The 19,066-nt window shown below is 34.4% G+C and overlaps 1 protein-coding gene across 1 annotated transcript; it reads left to right on the plus strand.

The window, feature by feature from the left end:
* Window positions 1-6,705: 6,705 nt before the first annotated feature.
* On the plus strand, window positions 6,706-7,257 carry LOC145263260 (uncharacterized). The gene has a single exon (XM_080120344.1). The coding sequence runs from the start codon at window positions 6,706-6,708 to the stop codon at window positions 7,255-7,257; it is 552 nt and encodes a 183-aa protein (XP_079976470.1).
* Window positions 7,258-19,066: the final 11,809 nt, after the last annotated feature.

Below are 19,066 nucleotides of genomic sequence, written 5' to 3' on the forward strand. Positions count from 1 at the left end.
TCATCAGAGTGGCTGAATCTAGCGAGATGAGTCGTACATGACATACACGTGTCAGTGGATAATTATATATAGAAACAAGATATATATGCTGCTACCCATTTGGGGTTACCAAATTTGTTAGAGGGAAAATTATTCCCAACTAGCATTTAAGTAAAAATGCACTTACATATAAATGAGGAATTCATTCAAAAAGTATCGCGAACAAAAACAAAGAAATGCCATCTCTCTCTCTCTCTCTCTCTCTCTCTCTCTCTCTCTCTAAATATATATATATATATATATATAAATATATATATATATATATATATATATATATATATATATATATATATATATATTAGGTTGTCCGGAAAATAATGGCCATTTCAGGAAGTCTGTTTTGAAATTGGATTTTATCATAGGATTTTTATTATATTTCAGGTAAACATCAACATGATTATTGATTTATATGTGCTCTTTAATAATTTTTTACTTTTTTCTTTCAGAAAACGTTTTATGAGCGAATGAGCCCATAATTTGGAATATGAGAAAAGAAGACTTACGATTACTTTTCCTGCATGAGTTTAAGCTTGGTAACAATGCTTCTCAAACAACTGCAAATATCAATAGGGCATGGGGAGAAGGCATCACAAGTGATAGAACAGTACGAAGGTGGTTTCAGAAATTTCGTAGTGGGGATGAGAGCCTTAAAGATGAAGAAGGTAGAGGGCGGCCATCTAATCTTGACAATGAAAATTTGAGAGCCATTGTTGAGCAAAACCCACGGCAAAGTGTCAGGGAAATGTCTCGGGAACTTGGTGTCAGCAGTTCAACAGTGTCGGACCATCTGAAGCAAGTTGGCAAGGTGAAAAACTCGACAAATGGGTCCCACATGAGCTCAATGAAAATCAACAAGCTCAACGTTTTGAAGTGTGTTCGATGCTCTTTTTGCGAAACATTAATGATCCATTTCTTGACTGAATAGTCACCTGTGACGAAAAGTGGATCCTTTATGATAATCGGAAACGATCAGGTCAATGGCTTGATTATGATGAACCGCCCAAACATTTTCCAAAGCCAAAGTTTCACCAACAGCAGATTATGCTGACTGTTTGGTGGTGTGCAATTGGTGTTATTCATTACAGTTTTCTGGATGCTAATCAGAGCATCACGGCAGAGGTTTACTGCAATCAACTCGAAGAAATGCATCATCATTTACAAAAATTGAGACCTGCATAAGTGAATAGGCGTGGTCCAATCCTGCTCCGCGATAATGCGTGGCCTCATGTAGCGGGAATGACACTGCAGAAACTCACAGACTTGGGATACGAAACTTAACCACATCCACCTTATTCTCCAGATCTTTCACACACGGACTACCATTTTTTCAAGCATTTAGCCGCTTTTTTAAGCAACCAAACTTTCAAATCTAATGCAGAGCTTGAATCTTTTTTCCAAGATTTCTTAGCATCTAAGCCAAAGAATTTTTATCAACGAGGCATAAATGATCTAGTTGATAGATGGCAAAAATGCATGGCTGTTCAAGGATCATACTTTGACTAATTTCAATGTCTAGTGTCACCTATTTGATTAATAAATCCTTTTTCTCTAAAATTGGCCATTATTTTCCGGACAACCTAATATTAAATAGTTGGAAACAATATATATATATATATATATATATATATATATATATATATATATATATATATATATATATATATATATATTGTTTCCAACTATTTAAAAAAGGAGGCGATCGAAAAACATGTTTGGAAGAATATATATAAAAGAAAAAGTCGATCATGGCTATCCATTAAGTGATGGAAATATTGTAATTACATATTTACCTATATGCGATGTGTTGAAGTATACATATTAATTCTTATTAAACCCTAACTGGGCATCGAACAGATACTCTTTTATTCAGTCCACTGCACCTTATCATAAATATGCCCATAGAAATTACGCATTAGTGGTTTCCGAGAAGTGGAAGAGACAGACAAAACAACAAAAACAAACAACAACGAAAAAAAAAATACACTGAGATTGATAAACAAACAAAAATATTAGATAGAAGTACTGTTCAAACTATTTAATTGGGGCAATCTGTGAAGACATGTCTGGACACATATAACCATACATTACGACCATGTAATCCCTACAGTCACCTCCCTTTAAAATGCTAATGTAAGACCTGACATAGTTATATGGAATAAGACAGAGAGAGTGTCAACTCTTCGTTGAAGTTTGTGGTCCTAATGATAGAGGTCTGAACAGAGCTGAAAGGGAGAAACAGACCAAATATCAAGGCCTCATGTATTATATAAAAAGAAACTGGAATCTTTGGGAGATATTAATCGAACCAGTCGTTATTATAGGTATCACAGTGCTTATGCAGAAGAAAATGAAGTCTTAACTTACTTATATTCCTGTAAACCAAGCGACAGGGAGCTCCAGACAATTGCACTTAAGGGAACAACAAGGATAATAAAAAGAGCTCTCGGTTGGTTTCAATAGAAAGCTGGGCAATGTAGGAAGCTGGTTTGGCTGCTCCATACCCAGCATTACAATCTTTATAGGAAGAAAAAAACAATGTGTTCCGAGTCTGGGTGTCCGTCAAACGATGGAAATATTATTTAACAGAAGCTTGATTGATTTACAACCAAAGCTTCTCGCAGAAATACGACTGCGTATCGAAAATCGACAAACAAACAATTCTTCCATAAATAAACAGACGGAAAAGGAAAAAAAAAGAGAGATACGAAAACAAATCCTATTTATCATTCGCGCACCAACAGACAATCTCGTTCAAATCTCGCATTATGCTTTAGTTTGTGTAAGAAGAAATCACTGTTGAGGGGTTGATAATTAGAACTTCGGCGCATAGGAAAATAGAAAATGGAAATCTCAAACATATTTATTAAAAAAAAAGAAAAAAGAAACTGAGAAATGTGACAAAAGGGTCGAACACAATGAATAATAAACCAAGGTCAGTAATTTAATAACACCTTTCTTCAAGAACGAATAAGTTGGTAGTTATTTGAAATTTCGTCATAGATATATTTTGATTCATCTAATAGATGTTAACGTCATCCATGATTATTTTACTAGCAGAACTACACGCCATTGGAAGACACAAAGGTGCAAAGTAACATCTGTCCATCTTCCTGCACTTCACTTACTCCCCAATTCCTTTTCGTCTTCCTACAGCCAATTAATCTTTCTAAACATATACACACGCAGAACTCGAATCTGTCTGAATAAAATACTTTGTGAAAATAAACAGATTAACTTTCACACACGCATATATATATATATATATATATATATATAATTATTTTTTTTACTATAATAATTAAATACCTACAGACACTAGCACTTTATCCTTTCAGGAATCTTCAGTGCAGGGTGTCACGATCAACACCAGCAGTGGCGTATCTAGGGTATGGCAGGCATGGCCCGTGCCATGGGCGCCACTCTGACATGGGCGCAAAAATTGCTTGACAAAAATTAAAATTTGAACATATTCGTAATTACTGGAGCGAGTTTTTCTGCATAATTCCGATATATTCAAACCGGAATAAACGGAAGGCCACCACCCTTTTTTATGCATTCCATGTCAAATCATCCAGGGCTTGACACCCATATCCTCAGATTTGGCTGTAATTTGCAGTGCAGGTAGACAATATAGAAACTAAGAAATCCTGAAAATTTGAGTATCTAATTCCAAGCGGTTTCCGATTTAGAGCATTTTTTGTTTTCGTTTTTGCTGCATAATGTGGCGCCCGGGATAAATTTTGTGATGTCATTTCTTTGAATATTTTCTGATTGAAAGATCGTGTGGCTCTAAAAATTTGCACAGGTAAGTATTTTGACCCAAGGAATCCAAAAATGGCATCAAATTTCCTAAAAAGTTAATCCTTATAGAGATATTAAGGGTTTTTGGATTTTTTACCCACATGCACCAAAATCCAATAAAAAAGGGTGTGGCTGATATGGTAATGCATTTTTTCATATATTTTTTCTAGACACAATAAATTACCTCTGGATCAAAAATGGTAAAAAGTTCTTGTTCCGTTGACTCACAGTTTCTGTTGAAAGTCGGGTCTATTTTCGATGATAATGAAAAATATTCCCTCCCCTATTAGATGTAATAATTAATTTATTTGTCCTCTATGACAAGGCAAATATGTGAAAAAGAACATATCACCAAGTTTGTTTAATCTTGGCCGTGTTAATGTTACTGATAAAACTTCATAAAATCAGTAAAACCACGTCCCTTTCCTCCTAACCTTAAGTCCTGATGGCAATACGAATAATGAAATTTAATAAAATTAACAAAAGATAAAAAGTATATGCGATGTGGATGTAACAGGGTTTTTAATAGTTAATTAGTGAATAGAATTCTGGCATTTTTATTGTGTTCGCTTATCTTTCGCGGAAAGACAAAACAAACGGCAAAGTTGACAAAATGCGTCCTAGCCGCTAAAAACTGATGGGGTGCAGTTATGACACCCGGCTTATCATTATAAGCCTCCGAGTAGTTTTCTAAAATCATCTTCAAAAGAAAAAAAAAATGTATTTTCACACCTGAAAAAAAGGTTAGGAAGAAAGATACGAAAAATCAAAAATGTAGCTAAATTTCAAAATTGTAGAATTTTCGTAAACATTTTCATTATAACTTTTTTTTTTTTTTTGTTAAAATACATGTTTTCTTTTGGAGAATAACTTTAGGCTTTAATCACCATCAAAATCAAAAACTAATGGGAAGCTTATAAAAAATTATAATAACCTGACCTTCATAACCAAAACAATAATTATTTTAGCATACAGATTGATAATGATTTTTGCATTTAAATTTAACATAAAATTGATTTCCCATACCATGACCATTCTTACTTTTAAAGCAATTAACAATTTTTTTTCCAGATATTATTACAAATTAATATGCTCACGGTCACTTATATTTCTATAGTAGCAGATGAATGGATGCAATGTAGCTTGATTTTTATTCCAGTGGAATGTTTAAGCCACATCTTGCAAAATAAATGAATAATTCTCAAAAATGCCCAGGATTTATTTCCGATAACAAATTTATTGGTGCTCATGCAGAATGCGGACCATGATATTTTTTGATAAGATCAAGTTTAATTTACAACATTTTTGTTTATTTAATTGTTAGGTCGATAAGGGTGGTATATTAATATGACCAAGGATTTGAAATTGTGTATGTAAAAACTTAGAATTTCATGAATACCAGTTTCCACCTCCAAGGAAGAATAATGCAAATCTTTATAAATATAGCACAATATTCCACCACCTGCACTAATTGAGCATCTATCTTTTCTGATAATGGCATAATTAGAAATTGCTAAGCAGTCATTTTGTATGTCTCCATTGAGAAAGGTTTCAGTTAAAAAGCTAAATCACACTTACTTTCAATAATGCGGTATGTACATAGATCAATCTTATTTTTAAATTATTTTTACAGATCAAACCATGAAACAAACCATAACAAAGAAAAAGGAAAGTGGGGCTTGAGGGCGAAAAAGGCGAAAGCGGGAAGCAGCAGAAGCTGAAAAGTCAAGTAATGTCTTAATGCGTTTGTTCAAGAAGCCTGCACCTTCTGTTAGTACTGTTGAATCTGAAGGTTCAAAGGCACAATCTAATGGAGATCCTAAGTTGAGGGAGAAGGCTTGTCATGTTGGGAGCATGGAATCAGAAAACGACAAAGTACATAGATTTATGGAATCTGATGCACCAGAGTTGATTGCAGAACACGATATTGGACTCTTAAATTTTAGTAAGGATACTGGAAAACCTATTTTGTCAGATAAAATGAGAGCAGAAATCACAAAGCTTGGTTCAAAATATTTACAGAACAGTCATGGATCTTTTCTGCCTATAAATAATCACACAATGAGTAGTAACTGGTTCAAGAGGAAATTAGCAAATGGCGAGGAGGTGACTCGCTCTTTGCTAGTGTATTCGCCTTCCAAAAAGTCTGCATATTGCATCTGCTGCCTGCTCTATTCCCGATCAGAGCATCAATACACATTGCAGCAGGAGGGTGGATTTAGTCAGTGGAAAGCACCTGAAAGGATAACCGTTCATGAAAATGCTAAGAATCATCGAGAGTGTTTTACAAGAAAATGTAAAAATGGTCTCGTTCTTTGGAGTTATTGACTCATTGTATAGCTTCTTTTTCCGTTCCACACAGCGGTGGGAGAAATTAAAAGATGCTGTCCCACTGGTTTTAAAGGCTGAAGCAGAAAGCCGTTGGAGTTCTAGAAGAGAAGCAGTGAAGCCTGTACAAATGTATCTTGACAAAATCGTTGATGTACTAGACAGCATGATAGAAGATGTCAGCCAAACAATTGATACCCAGAGTGACGCTAAACAACTAGTAAATCGCATACTAACATACGAGTTTCTAACATTGTTGGGGTTTTGGCACAAAATACTTACGCCAATAGATAGAGTGCAGAAACGATTGCAAGACAAGACAATGAATTTTCACAATGCCGCCCTAGACATAAAAGGCCCAAGAGATCATTTCAATTATGCAAGAAAAAATTTAGTTGATGAATGCTTGGAAGATGGCAAGAACCTTTGCGAAAATGGGACGTTGAAATCAAAAGAAGGACAAGGGGAAAAACAAGAATGGCTGGTGAAAATGCACGAGATGCCGGGTTATCAAGAACAGATGAAATGAAACGAGTCATGAAGGGAGCTCTAGACCGCCTGCACAAAGAGATGGATGATCGATTCTCTCGGTTATTTGACATCGATTCCAAATTTGGCTTTCTGTTGGATGTCCAAGGCCTTTGTTACGGTCCTGACTCATCTGACTGTGAACAATTAGAGTCTATGTGTGAAAATTTAGGAGCTGTGTACAGTTCAGACATAGATGGCAAGCAATTATATGAGGAGATTATTGATTGCAAAATGTTGATATCAAGTCATGCCAATTTAAAGTTATCGCGTCCTGAAGACCTTCTGACATTCATAGTTGAATATGGTGATGAGAGCGTATTTCCCAATCTTCGAATTGCTTTGCAAATAATGTTGACAATGGCAATATCTACTGCAAACTGCGAGCGAAGTTTCAGTAAACTGAAACTAATTCTTTCATATCTCCGAGCCTCAATGAGTCAGGACAGATTGTGTGATCTAGCTTTGATGAGTATGGAAAGGGAAGAATTAGAGAAAACTAACTTTGATAAAATCATAGACGAATTTTCTTCCATAAAGGCACGAAAAGTGTTATTTTAGAATGTTATTATTGAAACAAAAAAGGCCGGATTTATTGAGATTTATTGTGGTATGTTTGTTATCCTTCAATTTCTTCATAATAAAAATAAATGAAGTAGGTTGTAGTCCTTTCTTTTTGGATAATTTAGAATTTTTTTTTTTCTTAAAGCAAGATTAACCCTATAATTACTTTATTAAAACATTCATTTCATATTTATCTTTCGTTAAAACTCTGCCTGTATTATAATATTATGTAGGTTAGGTATATCTAAGGTATAAATTATTATGAAGGGGCGCACATTAAAACTTTGCCATGGGCGCCATTTTACATAGGTACGCCACTGAACACCAGTCGAACGATTCGAACTCGGCAACACGAGATATCTCTGGCTCGATTAGCAAAGACCGTATCCATTCGGCTATAATTAACCGCGTGAAATAACGTTGAATTTAAACATTATAATTTTAAATGCTCTTTACGTCAGTCAGACAGTGATCTAATCGTTATACGATGATCTATGCATAAGAGCTAAATTTACCGATTTGAATTCAACTGAAAGTGCTCAACAATAAGAAACGAGTTTCTTAAAGGGCTGTCAGAATAATTTTTTTACTATAATAATTAAAATATATAAATTTAAATATATATATATATATATATTAATATATATATATAATATATATATATATATATATATTTATATATATATATATATATCATTCAAACACGATAATGTTTGAATATATAGTTAAATGGCAGGTTAAGTCATTTAGAACTACTTTAAAGCTTCAACGTTCACACATTTTTTGGCCAAATTTCAAACAATTATTACAATTATTAGATGCGTAGGTAATGCAAGAATAATGCGCAAAATTAAAACGTTTGCGTGCAAGCGCAATTGATGCTCATTTTATTTTATTCAAATAAAAACAACGTTTCTATTGAACTCTCATTCTTGACGTTATTCTCGCGATACATACGCACAGTTCAGACATTTCAAAATACAACCGCCGGATACAACCCGGGTTCTATACAAACAGACTTGTTTCTCCAAATTTACAAAATGGCGAGGAAGGAGAAAAGGAAAAAAAAAAAGAAACAAAACAACACACTGAATGTGGAGTCGTCCTCCGAAATATATTTGTGATAAATTTCAAACAAGTAAAATATTTGTTTATTTTCCTAATATTACGTTGTGATTTTGTTTCAAGCGCACTTGATGCGTATCTTTTATTCAAATTAAAACAACGTTTCTATTGAACTCTCATTCTTGACGCTATATATATATATATATATATATATATATATATATATACATTCTTTTTACAACGTTTTATTGAACTCTACATTCTTGACGGTATATATATATATATATTTATATATATATACATATATATATATATATATACATACATACATACATACATACATACATACATACATACATGTGTGTTTGGTATACACTTAATTGTCATAGAAATGGGCGACATTTCCATTGTTATAACAAATCGATTAAATGCCTGCTCTAAATTGCATCTACCGCGGTTCATAGAGATGAAGCTCTCTGCATGCCCCATGAAGTGACTTAGTCCACAATAAATAGTAGTTGACAATGTTGATTTTATAAAAGTATTCTTTGTACAATAATTTAGGTTTTAATGTAAAATGCAAAAGTCAAGTATCATGGTTCAATTGTACTCTAAACATACACACATTTTAAACACGGTCCCTGTCACATCAGAGCACCTACTGTTGATTTTATATGCCTGACATTTATTTTTATATTGTGATAATGTCTTGAATTAAAGTTGTTTTCTTGACAGAAATATTCATTTCGAACAAGCCCCTGTCATACCAATGAAGTTGATTTTATATGCCAGGTTTTTCTCCTTGTGAGGTAATATAATTGTGAAATATATTTGTAGTGTAAGACTGGATAAGGCGTTAACTTTAGTCATAATCGCATATTCCTCTTTAAATCGGGTTTTTCGATTATCGAGTATTGATTATCGATTATCGAGAATTATCGAAGACATTCTGATACAAAACCTATCTAAACACACTACCAAGCATCTAAATCTCAAGTGTGTGAATTTTTTAAAAAATCGGCGAAATAGTTTAGGAATCCATAGGGAACGAACTACAGAGACAAGTTAATTTTATATAATAATAAAGGATATTTAACTCCTTAAGCGTTTCATACAAGGCATTATCAGTGATTGCTCGATGAAACTAAATTCATCTAGTCTGGTTGAGTATCAAGTATCTTTCTGTTACTTGAGATAATATAATTTGGGGATAGCACATTATGCCTCGTAAAAACTGCTGTGATTTATCCATACCCAGATCTTATTTAGGTCGCGAATATATTGCGATTTTGAATATTTGGTCCAAACTTACTTCTAGGTTGGTTGGTTGGTTGTTGTTTTTTTTTACGGCATATCAACCCTTTTCAGATTATTCAATGCCGAATACAAAGATTTAAGAAACAATTTTTAAGAGAATATATTTGTTGTTTTCAAGTCGGTTTCTATTTAACCCATTGTTGGGACCCTAGCAGGTACTACTAGTCTGTCTCAGAGTTGACCTGGGAGCAATGGCAAATAAAGGGTGGCTCCACACTCCCCAACGCCCGCAATCTGGGGCCTCACCATTGGATATAGTTTAAGGTCATATCCAGGACCCTTACTTCTAGGTTGACCTGACAAATTCCCGTGCGTTAGACATTCCGTATATATAAGACACTCGAGAACAGTTTCTAGTAGACATTTCAGTTCTCTCCATGATAATTTAAGTTGTTTTTGTTCTTTTATCTTTTTTGGTGCTCGTCTGCTACATTAACTTATTTACAGTGTCGTTCATTTCATTCCCTAGTTTTAATGTTTTCCGGAAGGATAACTGCCACTAGCTTTATTTTGCAATCTGAATGAGAAAAACGGACCCCCACCCTCATGATTCGAGTACTTTCTCTGTCATTCTCTGTGGAGGTTTTCTATTCACGATCCATTTCCTCGGTATTTCTTACTAGAACATAAAGGTTCAAATTCTTTTGTAGAATCATCCTGTTAGTTCTCTTACGTAATGTTTGAGTAAGGATAACATTATGTATTCTTTACCATATACGCACTGGCAGGTTAATGCGTGCTGGCAAGCATCTTATCTTGTTACTAGGTTTTCACTTGCGTATATTTTGTGCTTGTGTGAATTCCGACGGGTCTTTTCTACGAACAATGTTGTCACATAAAACAGTTCTTTAATATGTATCCTTGTTTCTTGTTAGTTATATTCGAGTTTTTAAACTTGGAAATGTGTAGAGGCAATGATGGCAAAGATCTGATGAAATGACAAGTTCATGAATAAATCAATAAAGTACGGCTTTCCTTCACCACAAACAATGTCCAGCCTCGCCCATATTTGATCTAAGATTTTTTCTATAAATATTTAATGAAACATTAGCTGGGGTTTGTTTATATGTGTGTTGTAAGTGTTGGCGGTTAATGTAGCAAAGTTATGTACACGCATCTCTTGCCTATGATCCTATCACAGGATTAGGATGTTTATCCATCCGATATGTAAAAATAACAATAATATATCACAAATGCACGGGTTTGATGCTTACAATAAAAATATTGATCAATATTACTATCGATGCATTGCCATTTGAAAATCAAGCGTTTCCGGGCGTCTAAACAACTATAAAACATAATCACAAAAATATATTATCAATTTTCCAAACACTCTGCCAAGAGATAAGCATAAAACTTCTTTAAAATTAAAAGCACACCTTTAAATACAATTCAAGTTTAAACTTGTATTTAGATTGGGTTGTAATGTTGTAGCTTGGTACTTCTTTTTTATTGTACTTATTTACAATGCCTCCCCACGGGACAGAGTTAGACACCAGGGTCGTTTCTTAACGTGGAGAAAAGGTACAAAAATAAAAATTGCCTCAGTATTGAAGGATGTCTCCTCCACAGAAAGAGAACGAGAAATAGAAGTGCCGCATCTGAAGAACAGATACTACACTTTGATCATACTTAACTTTTAATAAGCATATAGCATAGTCAATGACGTTTAGTTTTGTAGCAGCATCTATTTTTACCGTTGACACGTCTCTAAATGATAATGCCTGTTGATCTGTGACATTTAACATTGAAACACCATTCCGTTAATGTATCAGGCTTAAGATTCTATGGGCATAATCAATAGTTACCGTCACTCCCTTTCTTTTTTTTTTAAATTCTCCTAATTTATCATTTTCCTTTCTTTTCCCCAATTCCTTTCCCATACTTCCTCTTTACATCTTTATCTTCGACTAACTCCATCCCCGCCATGCTACTTTTTTACCCCTCCTTTTTTTCTTCCACATATCATTTCTCTTTTTACTTACCCCGTCTCCATCATTATTTTCTATTTCTTCGATATTTTCTCAGATAATCAACATGGCTTCCGTTCAGTCTCTAAAGACAATGGATACCCGCTGTAATAATAGCTGTATGTGTAATTCTGAGGCAAGGATTGCGCAACCAACAACCGCACTTCTCCTTAATCGGCACTGCTCCAGTCCAGTGGCAAGGAGACATAAATGATTATTGGAAACAATGTCGAGAAAAAGGGGAGGGGCACAGACAGCGCCTGGAATTCCCAAGTATGTCACCCATTGACCGGGCTCAACGTTGCTTATCGTTGATGACTTGACGGAAATCGGTATACCAAAGTGATTATGCCATATCTTCACGTTCTCTACGCCGCCTTCAACTTTCCTTCTATTAATCCGTATATTCTTGCTCAATTTACCACATCTAATCTACGTGCTGATCTTTTAATTTTCATTTATGTTCTTGCGTCCCCATCATGCTCCCTTTCATCTTTTTCATGCTCCTCGATTTCTTTTTGATTCCCCCCGTATCTGTTATTCTTCTTTTTCCTCCATCCATCTCTACTCCTCACCCCACTTTCCCCCATCTTATAACTCTCGTTTTTTTTTGTTTTAAATAAAACTTGCCACGTTTGCGTAATATTCCTCCAGTCTCTTTCATATTATTGTACTCCTCCTTTCCGTTTTAATCCCCTGCATCCTCGTTTTTTTTTTACCATATTTGCCCCTGGTTAGTCATTTCCCCCTATTCTTCTTTCTCACACATATATCTATGTTATCCTTATCTTTGCATTCCTTTACTCCCCTCTCTTCGTTTACTTCCTCCTTCTGGTCTTCCTCAACCTAATTCCAACCCTGCACTCCCCTTTCCTTATATTATATATTGTTATACTCCTCCGTCCTTCTTTCTTTTCCGCCTCCTATTTTTCGTCGAATTACTTCCTCTCTGTCTGTACTTTCTTCTCCTTAATGTTTTGTAGCTCTCCTTTATCTTCACTCTCCCCCATACTCCTTGTTTTCTTAAACTTCCTACATCTCAAAGTGTCCACTTCACCTCTTTCATCGTGTCCTCCTATTCAATGCTCTGTCCCTACTCTGCATAATTTTGAACATTCTCTTTATGACGGAGTCGTCTTTCTTCCATCGTTCACATTTGTTCTCTTTTATATTTTGTACTTCTTGCTGCGTTCTTCATGCCTTCCTCATCCTAATATTTAACATGCTCCTGTTTTTTTCTCCTAAATATCCTGTACACATTATCCCAGGCTATTTTTACTTCTACCTCACCATCTGTTCTTTCTCAAACCCTCTTTTTGTTCTTAAACTCTTCAACTGTCTTCAAATAATTGTACCCTTCCTCCACCCACTCGCTCTCTTCATCTTCCTACTTTTACTAGTTTTTTTTTTCCATTTTCCCTTTTCACCATTCCTCTTCTCCTTAATCAATCCACCTATCGAGCTTTCGTTAAATTCTCTCCTCTATCGATTTTTCTATAATTTGCCTCATCATCTTCATTAATCTATTTGCGCCGCCATATTCTTTCCTCGTCAAATAAACTTATCAGGATGCGAACGGGGGTAAAAAAAAAAAAAAAAAAAAAAAAACTCCCTGCCGAAAAGTCAACATCATGGAAACTTTTAATAATCAATAAGAAGTAAAAAAGATAGTGCTCGGTTCCAGATTAAAACTATATTTATTTTGACTACGTCTGGCGAATTGGACTGGCGCCAAACTAACACAAAATGAAACGAGTAAAATATAACAACACGCCAAATTGGGAATTTTTATCATATTCAAAGAATTTGTCAGCACTGTTTTTCTTTTCGTTTCTGATTTAAAACACACACTCCCCCCCCTTACAGTCAACTTCGCATTCATACACATTCACACATACAGACCCTCAAACACACACACACACACACCCATATATATATATATATATATATATGTGTGTGTGTGTGTGTGTGTGTGTGTGTGTGTGGAAATATGTTTCGACAATTATATTTCACCTTTTATTGATACCAATCATTAATTTACAAGTAAGAAAAGCATTTCATCCAAGGCATGAAAATTGTTAAGCAAAATGTTTTTACGATAGGCTTTAAAAAGTTGGACTTTTTTAAAAAAAATCATTGAAAATTTTATATCTATATCATTAATTGCTAGTTGAAAGATAATGTTTTTAAATTGCAACAAAATGTACATTGCATAAAATAAATCCAAGGTAATTTTTGGATTAAATTTAAATTAAATTTTTATACCTTACTTGGAAATTTTTATATATATATATATATATATATATATATATATATATATATAAAATCTCGAGTCTGTGGACTGAAACTGAGTCATTTAATAGGGAAATGTATATATACCCGCAGACAATTTCACTTATATATATATATATATATATATATATTTAAAGTAGATTAGAACAATAGTCTAAAGAGCAGAATCAATGTTAATGTAATAGTAAAATTACTAATTTAATTAAAATACAGGGAAAGAAAAAGTGCTCGTTTTAATTTAGATATATAATAAGCTCGGTCGGTAAATATCCTAGAGCTAATTTAATATTCAGTAATGTGATTGATAATTTAAAATTCAAATTTGAATTAAATTTAAAATCCGTTTTACAAAAAGGAACAACAACAAAATCAATAATTTGTACGATCGTTTCGGAAAACAATGTTTTTATTGTGGTAGACATTAAGCCACGGACAATAATTTTTACATATCGTATTTTTAACAAACAAAGTTTTCTCATCAGCAAAGTATTTGGAAGGGTGTTTAATATATGAAAAGGAAACCATAACTAAAGCTATCATTAAAAGTATAGGCAGATGTATCTTTTAATTCTGCGACTTTTGAAATCAGCAATTAAGGTCAAAGCATTCATATGGATGTTTATTGTAGCTTTCAAACTTATTATATATATATATATTATATATTATATTATATTATATATATATATATATATATATATATATATAGTATATATATATATATATATTGATATGTAGTTTGCTTGAAGCATTGTGTGGGATAGGTATGTAAAAGAGATTTCGAAGGCTGTCACAATGCGAGGAATGAATTATAGTCTTTGTTGGTAAGAGGAGACGAGAACAAGTGGCGATTTACAAATCAATAAGTACATACATATATATATATATTAATATATATTTCAGTTGTATGGTAAAATGTCTTACTTTTAAGCCTCTGTGACGTATTCCATTATTAATTTCGGAAAAATTTTCCCTTTTCAAATGGTGTGCGTAACAGTATATATATATATATATATATATATAGCACTCTGACGGTGTGATAATTTTTCCTGGTAGAACAAAGCCTACCATATACTCAGAAGACTTGGCCAGAACTACGATATAATTATTCAAGTTCACATTTTCTGATAATAAAGAGAGAGAAATAAAAGCGATGAACGAAAGATACTGACAGTTTTTTTATATATTATCAGCACAGCTGTACAATTTTGCTAGCAAATATAACCAAAATTATCTAGAGAGATGAGCATTAAAAAACGTGTTAGAATAAATCGACCAATTTCTATTTTCTAAAACCAAATTACAAAGCTGCAATTAAACTTCGCGGGCATTCGGACGCGTAGCCATGAAAAATATAAATATATATTTAAAACACACCCGTTGGGTATGAGAAGCAGACATTTTGCAATATCTCAGTTATAAGTGAGAACAAGTGTAAACGATCAATATTAACTCAGCTCCTCTTTCTTACTATGGTGAAACGGTATTTTGTGAAAATTGCAAAAGTGGCTCGAGTTAATTGAATTTCATTTCCGTTTAATTTATCTTACAAAACCAACAGCAATTTTATGCTTGAGTTTATCTAATATATAAAGTAAATATATAAGGCTTCTCATTATTTTCCCATCGATAGTTTTATTTTTGACACGTTTTAAAGATAAAGATCGAGAATATTTTTTTTTCGGCCTATTTTTCTCCTGTAACATCAGGTCACACATTGACAAACAAATAAAGGAAATAAAAAATAAAAAAATCTTGGTCGGCAGTTTTTTCATTTTTTACAAAACGTTTTTATTACCTTTGCATTCAGCACAACTTAAAAAGTCATTGGTTTTCCCCTGCCCATTTTAGGCTGACACGCGTTTTGCTTTTTTCCGACCGCATGCTGGGCACAGTATGCCCATTTTTTAATCTTAGCTCTTCGCGGCCGTCTCTTTCGGCGCCGATTTTTTTCCCCAGGCACGTGGTAATTTTTTTTTCCTTTTTCTTTTCGGGCACACTTCCTTATTTGCAAATACCTTTTTACCGCTACTACTTCTGCTAATCTCTTCGCAGCCAGCCACTATTCGCCGCTGCTGATACATTTTCGGCGTGCTCAGATGCACTACACTACGCTCATGGTTTACATTATTTTCACAATATTTTAGCGGATCTAACCTCTTCAGGTTCGTTTTTTCTACTTTCAGGATTTGAACCAAATTCCGAATGGAACTCATTGTTTAATCCACGAGAAGATAGTGTCCTTTATTCGCAGCCACGACTGAATTGATGCCTTACGTGACTCTTATTATAGTTTTAGTGTGGTGTGACGGTGGCGCAAGGATTAACTGTGTGCAATGACAATTTAACGAGCAAAATTCGAATACGGTTCGTTCTACAAACGCACTTAACTCGATATATTGACAAACTTAACCCAGCCCTTATTATAAGTACTCACAGAGAAAATATATCGGGAAACACAATGCTAAACATAAACTCATCTGATACATTTAGAATAAATTAATTATATATTTGCAGTGTTATCTGCACAGAAATGAGAAATTTTACCTCCAAACACTTATAACAATTTAAGTTTCGACTAGCTGGAAGCCCGGGACAGAGGCTCCACGGGCCAGCACCTGGGAACGAAGGGCATCGTTAAACAGGAAGAGCGAAATAATCTTAGAAGTACCTTTTATTTATTTTTCTAAGAAACGCTTTACAAAACTTCATATTTTTATGTCTGGTAAATCTCAAATACCTCGCATTTGTTTTGAATTGCGCAATTTTACAACAACAAACTAGAACTCAGTCCTAGTTAAATTTACCATTTTGATGCGATTCAAATTCTTCGTAAAACTGATGTCACATATTCTGCTGTGTTAATCAGAGAAGTATTTCCATTCTTAACACTGTACAAAATTAATCCGGAAAGCAAGTGAAGTTATATGTCCCCTTTTCCTTATAACCATTTGCTCACCAAAGCGCAATGGTATTTTAGGTTCTACGTATTTTCACAAGGTAATCCACACTTACCAAAGCCCGAAGGCCACTCGAGGATAAGGATTAATGAAGGTAAGGTGGAAGTGTAGTAATCGTTAATGGGGAAAGTTGGGCCGAATTTAATATTTAGAAGGGCAGTTCAACAAGACCTTCTTCACATTGGACTTGACGACTACAATGTTGTAGTCAGACGGAAAGCAGGGCAGTGAAACAGTATTTCACAGGCGGACAGTTCAAGGAAAGAAGCTTTGATCGTGTAATCTGCGTTTAGATTTCGGCACATATAGTGAGTAGGGGAAATTGTTTAATAGTCGTTGAAGCTAGTCCAGTATTTTTGCGAACATTTGATAAAGAGGGACAATATATTATTATACGTCATAATTACGTTGACACACATGTTCCCGCTGGATCACCGAAGTAAGCAACGTTGAACCTGGTCAGTATTAAATGGGTGACCATTTGGGGCTTTCAGGTGCTGTATGTGCTCTTCGCTTATCTCGGCATTGTTTCCAGTCGTCCTGGTCTTCTACTTGCCACTGGACTCAAGCAGTGCCGATTCAGGAGATGTGGGGTTGTGGATTGCGCAACCCTTGCCTCACAATTACACTAAGAGGTATCCTTTGTCTTTCAAGAGTGGATGGAAGCATGGATATTAGATCCTGTACAAGCACTTCCTAGGAAATTATAGAGAAACTATAGACACGCTCGTAACTTCTCTTCTGTGTGAAAGACGTTGCAGTGTAGAGAAAAGATTCAAGTCAACTAATTTTCGAAACCGGTCTCCAACTGTATCAAGAAAAGATGAGGTAAACCAAACAGCTTCTGCCCAGATGTGGTCTAAGTTCTCAAGGATGTCTTTGGCTCTCACACAGATAGAGAATGTCATCGGTAATGAGGTACTTACTTGAGCAGTAAAATGATCCAACTATTTTTCTAGCGATTCAGCAACAAAATTGATGTATAGATTCCTTTTCAAATCAGGAGTAAAGTTCAAGCCTCGACGTTTGTCCAAACATAATGCTTATTCAAGACGATACCCATACGTTTCTATTTGGGCCTGATGGGGATCAGAATCATAAGGGTGAAAAGATGGAAGCTTGATATTAGATGCGTTAAAATTAATCATTCATCTTTTTCCCAATTGCACCACGTGCTCAAGATCAGACCATGGAGCATCTGATATATTTTGGTCTTTGCTGGCCTTTGAAGTGTTTCGATAGATTGCGCTGTCGTTTTCCTAGGAATGTTATTTTGGAGGTCTTTGGTGATTATCAGAAGGAGAGTTTGCCCAGGATTGAACCCTTAGGGACGCCAGCGTTTATACTATGAACTTCTGATTTTCACTCATTGACGACTACCCTTATAAGCCTATCTGAGATTGTCGAGTTTAAATAGTCAAATTTAGACGGGTTCATTTATAGTTCAATTTTTTGTCAAATCTGTCCATAGCTAACTGACAATGTCACTAACCAATTTTGGAGTGGATCTTGGCCTTCTATTAGCGGCGAGTGGTTAGCATGAAATATGGTCATTAACATCGCAAAATGATCGACGTGAAGGTTAATAAATTCACGGAAATGCAGACTGACAGAACATCATAGAGATATTCGTTGACGCATCTACAAAATAAATGTATGAAATTACGAATAGAGAGAAAAATATGAAAAAAAAAAACTATAATTACTCAGTTCTGCTGGTGAATAATCGATAAAACGAATCACGGAAACAACACAGAAACATACAGCAACAAAAGAAAATCTTGACTGTTAAACGCAAGATAGTAAAGTGGTTTGCTTGTTGTGGTCATTATAACTGAGCGAAGGAAAAGGGAGGAGGCAATGGAGATTTCTTGTTTCGCGCCAGACATAATTAGAAAGAAAACAAGCAAGATAGGCAGTTATGCGAGACAAGATTTCCTTTATTTCCTCCGACATAACAATATTTTGGCGGTTTCTTCACTCGCCATATTTGTTTGTTGTGTTCTTTTCGATGTTATCGGTGATTTTATGACACTTTGTCTGCGTTCAGTTTTTTTTTTTTTTTTGTAAATCGTATAAATGTTTAGCAATGTTTGGTACTACACTGCTTCTATTAATATTAAACTATTACTTTTTCATGATATTTATATATTCATGTTTTGATTTTAAATCTTATGAATTAGAAAATACATACATCCTGAGGCT

Source organism: Euprymna scolopes, chromosome 38 (genome assembly GCF_053919585.1).
Source record: "Euprymna scolopes isolate OS-2025 chromosome 38, ASM5391958v1, whole genome shotgun sequence".
Lineage (NCBI taxonomy): Eukaryota > Metazoa > Mollusca > Cephalopoda > Sepiida > Sepiolidae > Euprymna > Euprymna scolopes.

Excerpts from the sequence above, each read along its gene's own strand:
- LOC145263260 (XM_080120344.1), top strand. The coding sequence starts at position 6,706 with ATGAAGGGAGCTCTAGACCGCCTGCACAAAGAGATGGATGATCGATTC.